Raw genomic sequence first — 13862 nt, forward strand, 5'->3', positions numbered from 1 at the left:
TAACTACAAAGAACCCAAAGTGCAATGAAAGAAATGCACTTCTCATTACCTCACAAGTGGTTTGGACTTGATTCTTACAATGAGGTGATAATGACCAGGTAAAGTTTTGTCCTGTCTGAATTATTTATTTACTTTTTTAAAACATTTTTTTAAAAGTTTATTTATTTATTTTGAGAAAGATAGAGAACAAGCAGGGGAGGGGCAGAGAGAGAGGGAGACAGAGGATCTGAAGCAAGCTCTATGCTGACTGCAGAGAGCCTGATGTTGGGCTTGAAACCAAGAACTGTGAGATCATGACCTGAGCCACCCAGGTGCCCTTGAATTATTTTAAATGGATACAAAACTGGGCCTTGGGAGACCTGTTTTTCCTCTCTGATTTTCTCAAATTGGCCTACATCTGACTTGAAGACATAACAAGCTCTGTATGACTTTTAAGCTCTGAAAGAATTTAAAACCAGGAATGTTTAACCATCTGTTCAAAATAAAGGGATCAAAGCAGGCAACTGTGTTTTTGAGCAACTGACTGTGGGATGCCCAGGTCTCAATGTTCAGAGGGGTCTATTTTATTTTATTTAAAGTTCATTTATTTTGAGAGACAGAGACAGTGTGAGTGGGGGAGGGGCAGAGAGCAAGGGAGAGAGAGAGAGAGAGAGAGAGAGAGAGAGAGAGAGAGAGAGAGAATCCCAAGCAGGTTCTGCGCTGTCACAGCAGAGTCCAACTCGGGGCTCAGACTCACAAAACTATGAGATCATGACCTGAGCAGAAACCTAGATTTGGGGAGCCACCCAGGTGCCCCAGAGGGATCTATTTCAATAGCAGCAGTAGCAACTGCCACCTAACATCAATCAAGCACTCAGGGGACCAGGCACTGAGTTATGTGCTTTACAGAAATTTTTCCATTTAAATGTCACAATAAGCATATGAAAGGCTGCTATTATTCCTATGTTACAGATGAGGAAACCAAGACTGAGAACTTTAGAAACTTGCCCAGTTTTCAAGGTTAGCAAGTGGCAGACCTAGAATTTGAACTTGGAAGTTAGGTTTCACACTGTATAGGAGATCAGGTGTTTTATTTTTAGAGTATATTTGATTGTTAGACTGCTCACTTTAGATATTGTCTTTTAAGTATACAAAAGAATATATAAAACACAAATAATAGTAACATACTTGCTTTTAGAACTTTATTTCTCTCTCCCACACTCACCTTTCTTCTCCCTTAAAGTCTCAAGTTAGAAGTCAAGGACAGAAGAGCAAAGATAAGAGGCAGGACTGAATTACTGAATAGTATTTTTACCACCTGAAACCACCCTCAGCTGTAACTCCTCTCAGAGCTAAGTGATGGACATGAACAATTTATTACAAGCCTTAAAATTTTCTCATAAAAGCAAACTTAAAAAAGACAAAAAAAAAAACAACTTCTTTTTTTTTTTAAGAGGTGAAATGGACCTTAAGAGATCGTCTGTTCAACCCTTGGTATTAGAGTGGAAGAAATGAGGATTCTCTTGAGTTAGTATCTGGGATAGAACCAAAACTCAGGTCTTTCAAGACCTCCCCTGACCTGTGGCTTCTGTAAGACTGGCCCTTAATCTGTATCAATGAGGTGGCCTGTCTCTGCCTGACAGACTTTGGATCTGAATGAGTACTCCATGGGGGATATTTCTCTTTGCATGTGATGGAAACAAGGGGGAAAAACACGTATTTAGAGAACTGAGAGTGGTCTAATATGAATATGGATTGCAATATGGAACAGAAGACCAGCTTTTACCTTTAGCACAGATTATGACTCGAAGCAGTTAGCCCTTTGAGAATTCGCTAACTACTGTAGAACCGTTTGATGTTTAAGTCCACACCCATTCAAACACTTGCCAATTCATAACAAAGGTAATGGATGTTGTTTATCTGGATATATTTTCAGTCTACTCTCTCCACACCAAATGCTTACATAAGTGCATTTAAGGCCAAATATCTACAATGTTCATTACATTTTAGGCAGGCTATATCTTAGATTTTTCTTAGATTTCTTAGAGTTCAGAGGGTTGTAGATCTTTTGAATTCAATGTAGTACAATTGTAGGTTGCAATGATTTGTGGTTCTGTGATTATAAATAGGTGAAATGTCTTAGAAAGTGCAGGCTTCATGTGAAAGTCCTAAACTGGAACAGAATACTAGAGAGCTACAGTAATTGTCATGCTCTGACCAAAATGCTTCATTGGTGTATGATCTTAGGAGTGTCATTTAACTTTGCTGTGTCTCTATTTTGCTCTCATAGGAACTATGTGGATGCCATAGGACATATCTAAAGTGCTCTGGACACTACAAAAAAAAAAAAAGACACCCTTCTCAGACCTTTTAAAGCCACTTCCCCATATCCAAAGGGAGGGGAACTGCAAACAGAAATAATTTAGGATTTTAATGCCATATAACTTACCTATATCGCTCCTCCTGTAAGGCCTGCATTATTAATGAATAGTCTCTCTGATAATGTTCCTTGAGGGTCTCAAAGGATTCCTCCAGTCTGGCCTGGGTTTCCCGGATCTCCTGGATCTCATGTAGTAGTGCATCAAATCCTGAGCTCTGCATGTCCAGAGTGTTTGTTTTGGAGCTGGATGCTCCTACAGCAATGCCTCCAGTGGTGCTATTGGCTCCCACTGAGCCTGAAGTGGCACTAGAACAATCTTCCTCACTACCATATTTTGGGCTTGATTGAAAGTTTGAAATCACCCCCAAAGCCTTCCCCCCATCATCCACTTGCCCTTCCTCTAAAGAGTCCTTCAGGTTAGGGATGTTGTCTGCACTGCCAAATTTATTCCGGATTAGTGAAGCAATCTCTCTGGGTTTTGAGACTACGGCCCCTGCTGCTGAATGGGTTGCCTGGGAGAAGCTAGAAAGTCCACCTTTGACACTGTCCACCACACCTTCACTGAAGCCAGTCACCTTTGCTCCCACATCCTTCAGACCCTGGTGCATGTCCCTGAAGACATCCTTCGGCTGCCGGGGAATCCCATTCTGCTCCACCTCTCGGAGCTTCCTGTGGTAGTGCTCAAGCTTCTTTTGTAGCTGGAGGATGGTTTGGGCAGATTTCTGGTTCTTCTTCTCAAAGACCTGCTTGATGCGGGCAGCCTGCTGCTTGTCTGCACTGTTGGCAAGCTTCAAGTACTCAGCAACGTTGTCATCCCGGGCTGTTTGTGCAATCTTGATCTGTTCTGTGAGCTTCAGGATCTTCTGCTGCAGATGAGCAATAGCAGCCTTTGTGCGCTGAGGGTCTGGTGTTCCATCCACAGAGTCTGTGTGGATACTGCCATCAGTGCTGGAGGCCACTGCACTGGAAGTCTGGGCGAGGCTGCTTACTTCCAAACGCTCAATCTAGTGTAAAAATAAGAAGTGGATGTTAGAAGGAGCCCAAGAGGACTACCTCTCCGGAATCAATGGGCCAAATGTATTGAAAATTTACATACTCCCAGATCTCAGCACAGATAGTTGACCAAAGTCCTCCTGTCCTATACAAGCCCCATCTCCCTCTTGGGTACTGTCCTTATACAAGTATAGTTTGCTTTACACAAAACGGACATATGAAAAAAGATATGCACAAGATGTAAACTGGGGGTGTCTTCCTTTGTTAGAGAATTTATCACAATATTCAAAGCTCCCCTAGTGGATTTAAAGCATGATTTAATTTACATTCTCCACACATACTTTTGTGAAACAAGGTACATCTGCATTTCAATTTAATTATATGAAAAGCATTTTAGTATTCAGACATCACTAATTCCAATCCACGCTCTCAGATTATGGTCATCCAAAATGCTGGTGACAACAGGTATTTTACTGGCTAGATATAAAAGTCCTATTTATCACAGTGTCTTTTTATCCAAAGTATGTCAAGGTGATGGAATTATTCTCTCTATTCTGATAGGGACCCTCAATTGGTAGCTGGAAACAGGTGGTGGTAAGAAAGAGAAGTTACTACCAAAAGTGCCAAGGATAAATGTGGTATCCTGTTAGAGTTAATATCCCAGATCACAAGTAACTGTGATAAACTTGGGCAAGAGAAAGTGAATACTCAGGGAGAGGGACAGTGAGAGGTAAGAAATTAATCAAGTCAACAACTAAGTTCAGGTCTTCTGGAGTTCAAACTTTGTGAATTCTATCCAGTAAAAGGTTTTTTATTAGACAAGGGATTCCAAAACACACACAAAAACTATCCTTCATATGGGTGAGCAACCACTCAAAGGAGATAAAGAAGAAGGCAAGCTGCTCAGATTTGAGAACTGAAACTATCCAATTTCAAAGCTGTTAGCCAAAGCTGGGAGAGGTCAGGTTTCCCTAACTCAGGACATAAAAACAAAAACAAAACAAAACAAAAAACCTTGGGTGTGGCTTGTGGTACAGTAAAGTAGGGCTCATGCAAAAAGTCCTTAGAAATTGCTCTCTACTGAGCAGGAACAGAAATAAATAATAAAAGAACCATTTCAGGGTAATAAAATTCCCAGTATGAGTGTCAAATTACAAATTACCATCTTGGAGGTTAACATCATAACCCTTTACTTGGTCCCCAGCCCTAATCTGTAACCAGCCAACAATTTGATAGAAAGAACTGTAGGCTACCCTCTTATACCAAATGTTAAATATTCGTGAAATGCTGATAATTAGCTTGTCAATCTTTGTTTTATCTTGGTTATATCTCCTCAGTTTGCCATCTGAGCAGGAATTATGGTGCTCTAGAACTCTAAAAATATTAGTTCATTACTGGAAAGTTCATTACTGGAATTAATTTTTACTACTGATATGAATAAAAACTATTTCCTTTTTAGATGAACAAATGAGAAATAATGTGCATTTAAATAGAATCAAAAGATAATTTAAAACTGAAATGAATAGCAAAATGACATTATGTTCCCCTAATAACAAAAATGTCCAGAATAGTTAGGGACTAGCAAATAATTATTTTGTGTAACTTCCTCCATCGGCCCCATTCATTTTTAGGTGCAAGCTAACGAGCAGTGAAAGGGCCAGAGGGAAGCAGCAGAAAGGAGAATGAGCCAGAGTCCCAGATAACCACGTTGAAAAAAGTTGAAAATGGAGCTTAGAAACTCTCTCTTCAGTTGCACAGGGTTTCCAATGCATGATTTTCTTTCTGAATGGGATTTCAGATCCCATAACTATAGTACGTAATAGACTCTGATTGTGTACTTATGTTTAATAGCTTAAATCTACCACAGGAAAAGGAAAGCAAATATGAAATACCACTGACCCAAGACTACAAGCTTATGCATTGTCTAGTTTTCTTAGGTTCTTTGTTATCGGAATATCACCTCACATGTAGTCTCTTGTGTAAAGAAGTGCAGGTACAGAAAACAAGTTTAACTATTACTCAGGGAGGATAAATATTGATCATACTGGTGAAAATATGGCTTTGGGAATAAAATCAAGGTTTTATTATATCTCTAAATTTGAAAAAAAAACACAGTAACATTTCAATATAATTATTTATAAAATAGATCACAGTTTGGTTGTGATTTTATTTCCCTACACAATAACTAAAGAGGTAGACCAGACTCTTTAATCTGACTTCTGTCCTGAGCTGTCTGGGGCCACACTGTATCTTTCCAGTATATGACTCCCACTCAGAATTATCAATATGCCTGTAAGAGTGTATCTGACAGAACCTACTGTCCTCAGCCTTCAAAGAAAACTAACTCCACAGCTTCTGCAGGAGGGAAGCATAACAGTTGAAAGTATGAATCACTCAGTAACTCTTCCCAATATTGGCAGGCACTATCCTTAAAAAGGAAGGAGAGAGAAGAGGGAGAAATTGTGACAGGTGGAGAGGGGAAAAAAGAGGGGAGAAGAGAAGAGGAATGGAGAAGGAAAGAAAAAGATAAACTATAGATTTACAGGACAGGGGGTGTGAGTACTCTCTTAGTATCTTTTGAGCTATGAACAAAAGCCCTCAGAGGTAAGAGTACTTAGCTGGGAGTCACAAAGGCACCAACTGAAAAAGTGGTTCTCTTTTTCAAAAGCCTTTGCTGGCATATCAGGTATCCATATATAACAACATAAAATTAGATTCCACCTCATTCCAGACAGACAATTAAAATGCAAATGTGAAAAGCAAATTCTATTTTTTAATTTTTATTTTTTTAATGTTTATTTATTTTGAGAGAGAGTGCATGTGGGAGCATGAGTGGGGGAGGGGCAGAGAGAGAGGGAGAGAAAGAAAATCCCAAGCAGGCTCCGCGCTGTCAGCACAGAGCCCAACATGGGCTCAATCTCACAAACTCTGAGATAATGACCTGAGCTGAAATCAAGAGTCAGATGCTTAACCAACTGAGCCACCCAGGTGTCTCTAAAAGCAAATTTTAAACCTTTGAGAAGGCGGTATTGGAAAATAGGGAAGGACTTTCTTAAACATACATGAAAAGACACAAATCAGAAAAACAAAGTTATTTAATTTGGCTACGTTTAGTATAGTAGTGAAGCATGGTTTCTGGCATAAAACTGCTTGGGTTCAAATCCAGCTTTGCTACTTACTACTCATGTGACCTGGGGCAAGTTGCTTAAACTCTGCATCCATTTCATCAACCGTAAAATGGGAATAATACTAAGGCCCACTTCAGAAGACTGTTTTGAGAATGAAATGGGTAAATAAACATAAAAGCGCTCAAAAACAGTCCTGGACACAGAGTAAACAGTTACTACTGGCTATTATTTTTTCTATCATTCTAAGTAGTTCTTTTAAAAAAATCAAGTATTAAAAGATTCTAGAATATACTTCCTTTTAAGATCTTTCACATTTCAGGCATGATCATGGAATATACAGAGTCTGAACCAAAGGAATAATGTAATTCAAGGTACTACAGTACAAGTATAGTCATCTTTCTTGACTGTTGGTCTTGTGGCTAGGCAGCTGGCTACCTAATCTTGCAAAGCTCACAACAGGCCTATAAAGTAGACAACGTTATTACTAATTTACAAATGAAGTGACTGTGAGGTACTTCTTATTACCTTATCAAGTGGCAAGATTATTTATTCAATAGGGCTTCATGTGACCATAGGCTGAAGGGCTTTCATGAGTGATCATACCTACCAGTGTAGCAAGTCCTGGACACTTATGGCTGGGGACAGTATTAACTTGTACAGAGAAAATCTAGGAGCAAAAACCAGTCTGTTAAATTTATTTTGACTACTTATTGGAAGCTGGGCAAAGTGCTACACAGCTAGAGGTATGGTCAAAGGCTACAATTCATGATCTTACTGTTGCTATAACAAATAGATATGCTGCTTTGTTTGCACTTCGTTTCTTACTATTAATGCATTTGCCAGGGCGCCTGGGTTGGTTAAGCATCGGACTTGATTTTAGCTTAGGTCACGATCTAGCAATTCGTGGGATTGAGCCCTGCATTGGGATCTGTGCTGACAGTATGGAGCCTGCTTGAAATTCTCTCTTTCCCTCTCTCTCTGCCCCTGCCCTGCTCATGCTGTCTCTCTCTTAAAAATAAACATTAAAAAAAAAAAAAAAAAAAAAAAAGAATTCATTTGCTAGGGGGTGCCTGGCTGGCCCAGTCAGTAAGCCATGTGACTCTTGATCCCAGGGCTGTGGGTGTGAGCCCATGCTGCGTGTAGAGATTACTTAAAAATAAAATCTTAAAAAAATTAATTTGCCACACTTAAATGATCTTTTAACAGATTTTAGTTAATTGATCCGAAAACAGTTCAAGAGAAAATTTAAACAGTGATGCCTCAAAAGACCAATTAGTCAGGGGCAGAGTAGAGCTATCTTGGGGAGAATATTTGATAAAAGTTTTATAATGGCTTGCAATATTCATTTGCAAATACATTACAGATCTATCTACTTTCTCTGAGTATATGGAAGTGTCAGAATATGGGAGGACCCAGCTTTGAGAACAATCATGTATGAAGGAACATGGTGGAAAGAGCAAGGAGTAGAAAGACCTAGGTTCACACCTGGCTTTGCCACCTTACTAGCTAGGTGTCTTTGGGCTACCTACTTGTTCTCTTTGAGTCTAAGTTTTCTTATCTATTCAATGGGGTTATCATTCTCTTGTGAGATTATCTGAAAAAATGTTAAATATATGTGAAATCAGATTATGCCTGCCAAACATCGTGAGCATTCAAAAAGTTACCTTTTTCTATTCCTTACCTGGTTCATTACTCAAAGGTACATATTTGTAACTAGAAAAGATTCAGAAATCCCTGACTTGACATCACTGCCTTCAATAAAAGCCAACAGCCCCATCCTGTCTACTTAGCGGAATGAAGTCTTTATAGACTTCATAGACTTTATATCTGTGCTTTATAGAATACTGGCTCTCTTTCAGGAAATTTCTGCACACTACACAATCGACATCATTTCTGAGAAAATTAAGCAGGCATTTTAGAGTAAAAGAAGAAGGGTGGGAAGTGGAGAAGTCTTTGTAATTAATCTGAAAACAAATAGAATCTGGACTATTTTGGTTTTTCTGAAAGTGGATCTTTTCCAAGGCCGATTTCATCGAATGGGTTGTGCAGTGTAGCCTTTGCAAATTGAATACTTAGGCACCTGCAGATGCAGCTCCATTATTCTTCCAAAATTTTTCTCACAGGTATTGGGGCCACGGCTCTGACCCAAAACTGGAGTGTGTGGCTCAATTCAAGTGCACTTATATTTAGTGGGGGCAACAGGATAGAATATTGGATTGTTGAGAGACTACCCCGCACCCCAAATCCAATATAAACTGTAATCCCTAGAGATTCATAATCTTGGTCTTAAGAACCAGACAGAAATCGATCTTCTAATCAATGATAAACACAAAGATACTCTGGTTCATCATATAAATTTTTCTTTTTCTGCCAGGCAGGTTGTGTTGAGAAGGTACAACAGAGGAAAGAGTCCTGCCTTAGGAGCTATTGAATTCTGTATCATTATCTCCTGGAGGCTTGCCTTTGCCAACACCCCCAACACCTTATCCTTAACAAAAAGAAAAGAAACCTCAAGTCAATTAGCACTTTGTGCAGCAAGTATATATTTATTACAGGAAGACTTTTCACCTATCTCCAGCGTCTCACTGTAGAAATGACATGCCCTTCCCTTCTCACAGTAAGCACAACTCTGTTCAGCAATTCTGACTGACATTTAGTCTGCTATGCAATGAAGAGGAAATCTCAAGTGGGAGTAGTAGAAAATAAAAATGAACTAAAGTTCCACCAAACCCATAGCCAGCAAGCTTTTTCTCTAAGCGTTCCATTTTTACCTTGGAGCTAAAATCAAGATTCAACTTACAGCCTTAAAAACAGGCCTTTTTACCTGACACAAAGTTTTTTTTCTCACTTGATAAATAATCCTTGTACACAATGGAGTTTTTCCTGTAAGTTCTAGGGATCACTTTTTCATATTTTTATACAGAACTTTGGTTATATGGAATAGTCCTAGGTTCTACAGAGATGTGTCTAGACTACCACAGAGGGGAATAGTGGAAGCAAGTGAGTAGGGTTCCTGGAGCCCTGATTACCACTGCTTTCATCTATGTTATATGGGTATTCTGGGACAAGTTTGCTTAGAAAAATAAAATAATGTTTTATTGCTTAATACTCATGATAATAATCCTGGCCACTTCTAAAGTTGGTACTGTAGTTTAGTTTGTCCCAAACTTCCTTTTTGTGCATTAAGAACCACTTAAGGCCCTATGTGCTTTTTTACAACCAGCACTTTTTAGATCCTTTTTCTATAAATAACGAAGTTTTAAAGTAACTTCATGGGGAATACCGTGTATGTGACAATGAGTAGAGGACATGCTCACTGAAATGTGAATTCTGGTGGAGTCTGCACACTAGTTTTGTGGCTAAGGATCCTACTACGTGCCTCAGCAAATGACAAAAAAAAAAAATGTATCATGGATCACTTGAAAACAATGGAAACCTTAAATTTAAATCCACATAGGCTTAGGATCACACCTGTATAATCTGGTTCTTCTGACATGGCATGCTGTTTCACACCTCTGGGCTTCTGGCCATATAGTCGAGGGCATGTTCTTTCCTTTTCTGGCTAACTTCTATTCATCCTTCAAGAACCACTTCAGATGTAACCTCTTCCAGGGTATCTTTCCCAACAAACTCCCTCTCCCAGCTGGATTAATGGCTTTCTTCATATTCCCATGTACCTATACATATACTTCTCTCAATGTCCTTATCACATTATGTTGAAATGATCGGGTGGCTTGCTTCTACTGACCTAAGTTCCTGAGGCCAGGAAACAAGTTATATTCATCTTTGTACCCCAAAAAGCTAACACAATTTTTTGTGCAAAAAATCTAGGAAATGTTTAATATAAATGCTCACCAGCACTGCCTTAACGTGCTTCTATCTCTCATATGTCATACAGTGACTAAGCTTATGTTACTACAAATGGAACAAATGCCAGGATTTTTGTAAGAAAAATAGTTTCCAATAGATGATACTCATCCCTCCAAGGCTGCTGAGGAAAAATCAACTGTGTTGAATATCAATTTAGATTATTAACATCCTATCTGGTCTACCCTGCTCTAACCCAACCGCAAAATATCCATTACAGGATCTAGGATTGCTGCTCAGAATTGCTATGTCACAGGAGCACTGGTTTCCTGGCTTACGTGAAAGGCATCATTGAGGATTAGCACTGCCAGGCCTGATGTTTGGACTTAATAGATTCATATAAGTCTGGTCAGATGATTTATTGTCATTTTAACAAAGCTTTGCAGAATGTTTCCTGTGCACAGGGCCTATGTTAGGCAGTGGAAGTACCAAAAAAACAAAGAAAACACACTTAAGGAGCCTGCAATCCTAGTAGTCAATAGTATGCTCCTTTGTGATGGTTAAATGTTATTTTTGTAAGTACAGGTGCTTTGAGCTCGGAAGGAACCTGAGAGGTCAAACAGTTAAGAAAATTTATTTTACAGGTGAGTAACAGATTGTGAGAGAAAGCTCTCTCCCCGATAACTAAAAGAAAAAATAACATACACTGAAAGTGAGAGGTTCAACTTAACCAGGGGGTTTCAAGTTTCAGTTCATGTATGCCACTGGAAGTACCCAAACAGAGACTTCATGCCTGAATGTTAAAAATGTCACATGAGGATATACTGATTGACATTTGCTATAGATGATCCAAGTTTCCTTCTGAGATTATGATTTATTAAAAAGAAATAGTGACTTGGGCTATGGATTATTCAAAAACTATTGTCACAAGACTTCAGAATGATTAGTCTGAAGCACACAACTCGGCTAAGGCTAAAATTAGTTTCTATTTTCTGAGCATTCACTAGCCAGCGAAAGAAGAAGGTGACACAGAAATGTTTTCACTGCTGAGGATTTAAAAATACATGTAAAATCCATGTGTGGATTAGCCAATTTGTAAAACTTGCCACCAATGAGTTCCCCATTACAAGGTAATTCCCTACAAATACTTTTATAACACAAGTTTCCTTAAAACAAAAGATTTCTAAGTCTCAGCTTAATCCTATTTATTTCACTCAATTTTGATAAAATGCTAAAGCAATGGAAGAATGTGGAAAACCCCATAGGGTGTGTGATAACTGGGCTATCACTGAACTTTTCAGGCTTGTTCAGTAGCTTAAAGAATGGAGGCTCTAAGGAGGGGGTGTCCAAACCACACATCCCTAATCCCATTTCAGGGCTTAAATACTCTTCTTTCTCTTAAAATGGTCTTAAATACCATTTATTTGTTGACGAGTTCCAAATGTATGCCTTCAGCCCATACTGTGCTTAACTCTAGATCCAACTACCTACTTAATATCTCTTCTTGGATGTCTAATGGTCATTTCAAATTTACTATGTACAAAACTGAATTCCTGATATCCCCCAAAACCTGCTCTTCCTGCAGTCTTTCCCATCTCAGCCAATGGCTACTTCATTGATCCATATGCTCAGATCCAAAGCCTTGGAGTCAACTTTAAGTCCTCTTTCTCTCACATACTCTATCCAGTTAACAGCAACATTAATAATCATAGTTGCTAATACATAAAGTATTTACTATATGCCAGGCAAGGTTCTAAATCCTTTGTATGTTCAGTAAATTGTATAGTTCTTACAATGACACCACTATAGTTTAAAGCTAAGAAAACTAAAGCATAAAGCATAAATAATTTAAGTTGTTCAAGATCACAAAGTAAAGAAGGGGAAAAGCCAAATGTTTAAGCCCAGACAGTCTGGTTCCAGAGTCTAAGTTGTTACCCCCTACGTATATTACATTTCTCCAGCAAATGTTTTGGGCTCTACTTGCTAAAGAGACATAAAATCTCACCACATCTCACTGAATCTCCACTGCCACCACTCTGGTATAAGCCACAATTAACTCTCACCTGGACTATTGCAGTAAGTCTCTTAACTATCACTAGATTAATATTTTTATAATCAATAATCTGTACAGCAACTAGAGTGATCCTTTAAAAACATATCAGGTCATGGGACGCCTGGGTGGTTCAGTTGGGTACATGTCTGACTCTTGATTTCAGCTCAGGTCATGATCTCATGGTTCATGGAATTGAGCCCCGCATCAGGCTCTGCACTGAAAGACAGTATGGAGCTTGCTTGGGATTTTCTCCCTCTCTCTCTGTCTGCCCCTCTTCTGCTTACACACGTGCACACATACTCTCTCTAAAACAAACAAACAAAAAAACCACACATAAAAAAATATGAGGTCACAACAGTCTTTTACACCTAAAACTTTCCAGTGTTCCCTATGTGAGTCAGAGTTAAGGCCAAAGTCTTTACAATGGCCTGGACAACCATGACCTGGCACCTGCAGCACATCCATTACCTCCCTATCTGTATCTCCTACTATTCATCCCTTACTCCACTGCCACCAGCTACAATGGCCTCCTTGCTGTTTCTGGAATGTATCAGGCATGTACCTATTTCAAGGCTTTTCCATTTAGTGTTCCTCCTGCCTGTAATACTTTTCCCCACAAACCTGCACAGCTTATTCCATCATCTCCTTTAAGTCTTTCCTCCACTGTCACCTTAGTAGCATCCCTTAGGTGTCTCTGACATCCTGTATGGATGCTGGTCCTTCCTACCTTGGCCAATTTTTTCACAGGTGATAAGCAATAGCAAGATTTCAGTTTTTCTGATAAAGTACAAATAAAGTAAAATTACATAATGAAAATGACTAGTTCAGGGACTTTGCATATGAATGGAAGACTAGTTCTCCGACGTATCTAGGTATCTGTAGGGTAAAATGTAGGGACAGCCTAGAGAAAATCAGGAGTACATAGATGGAGAAAGGATATCATGGTGCTATGATATTAAGGAAGCAGATTATACAAAAGATTGAGGTTTCCTACCATTTAATTCATTTTGCAACTATTCTTTGTTTTCCTTATGTAAAGCACTGAATAAAGGTGAATCCCTGCTCTCAAGAAACATATAATCCAGTCAGTGAGACATGAAAATGATCAACTAAAATACAGGTCCAATTAAGTAAATGATGTAGCAGATATGAAGGCAAAGTACTTCTTGAGCATAGGAAGGAGTCACGGATTCAGAAGGAAAAGGGAACAGAGGAGGATTCTTGGAGGAGGTAAAAAAAAAAAAATGAGCCTTGAAGGAAGAAGTTAGAAGTTTTTGATATAAAGAGAAGTGATAAAGAAAGGCATTTCAAGATGACAATGCAGTATGAACAAAGGCCCAGAAGAAGGAAATATAGTAGCTTCTTTAAGATAATTGAGTAGTTTGTGAGGTTATATAAATAGGGCTCTGGCAGGAGATGAGATCCCAAGGTAGGTCTAAATCACTGTTTTGCACTTTATTCCAAAGGTACTTCCAAAGGCTTCTCAATGCTAATAGTAGCAAAATCTCCTTTGGAATCTAGA

The 13862-nt window shown here is 38.9% G+C and overlaps 1 protein-coding gene across 3 annotated transcripts in view; it reads right to left on the reverse strand.

Moving 5' to 3' along the window:
• Positions 1-13862, reverse strand: part of TMCC1 (transmembrane and coiled-coil domain family 1) — a 191171-nt gene that overhangs the window by 22167 nt on the left and 155142 nt on the right. For all 3 annotated transcript variants that reach the window (XM_030307464.1, XM_030307465.2, XM_030307466.1), the window contains exon 2: positions 2429-3363. In XM_030307464.1, coding sequence (XP_030163324.1) covers positions 2429-3363 — 935 coding nt within the window. The remainder of the gene's footprint in view (positions 1-2428; positions 3364-13862) is intronic.

This window comes from Lynx canadensis, chromosome A2, assembly GCF_007474595.2.
Source record: "Lynx canadensis isolate LIC74 chromosome A2, mLynCan4.pri.v2, whole genome shotgun sequence".
Classification (NCBI taxonomy): domain Eukaryota; kingdom Metazoa; phylum Chordata; class Mammalia; order Carnivora; family Felidae; genus Lynx; species Lynx canadensis.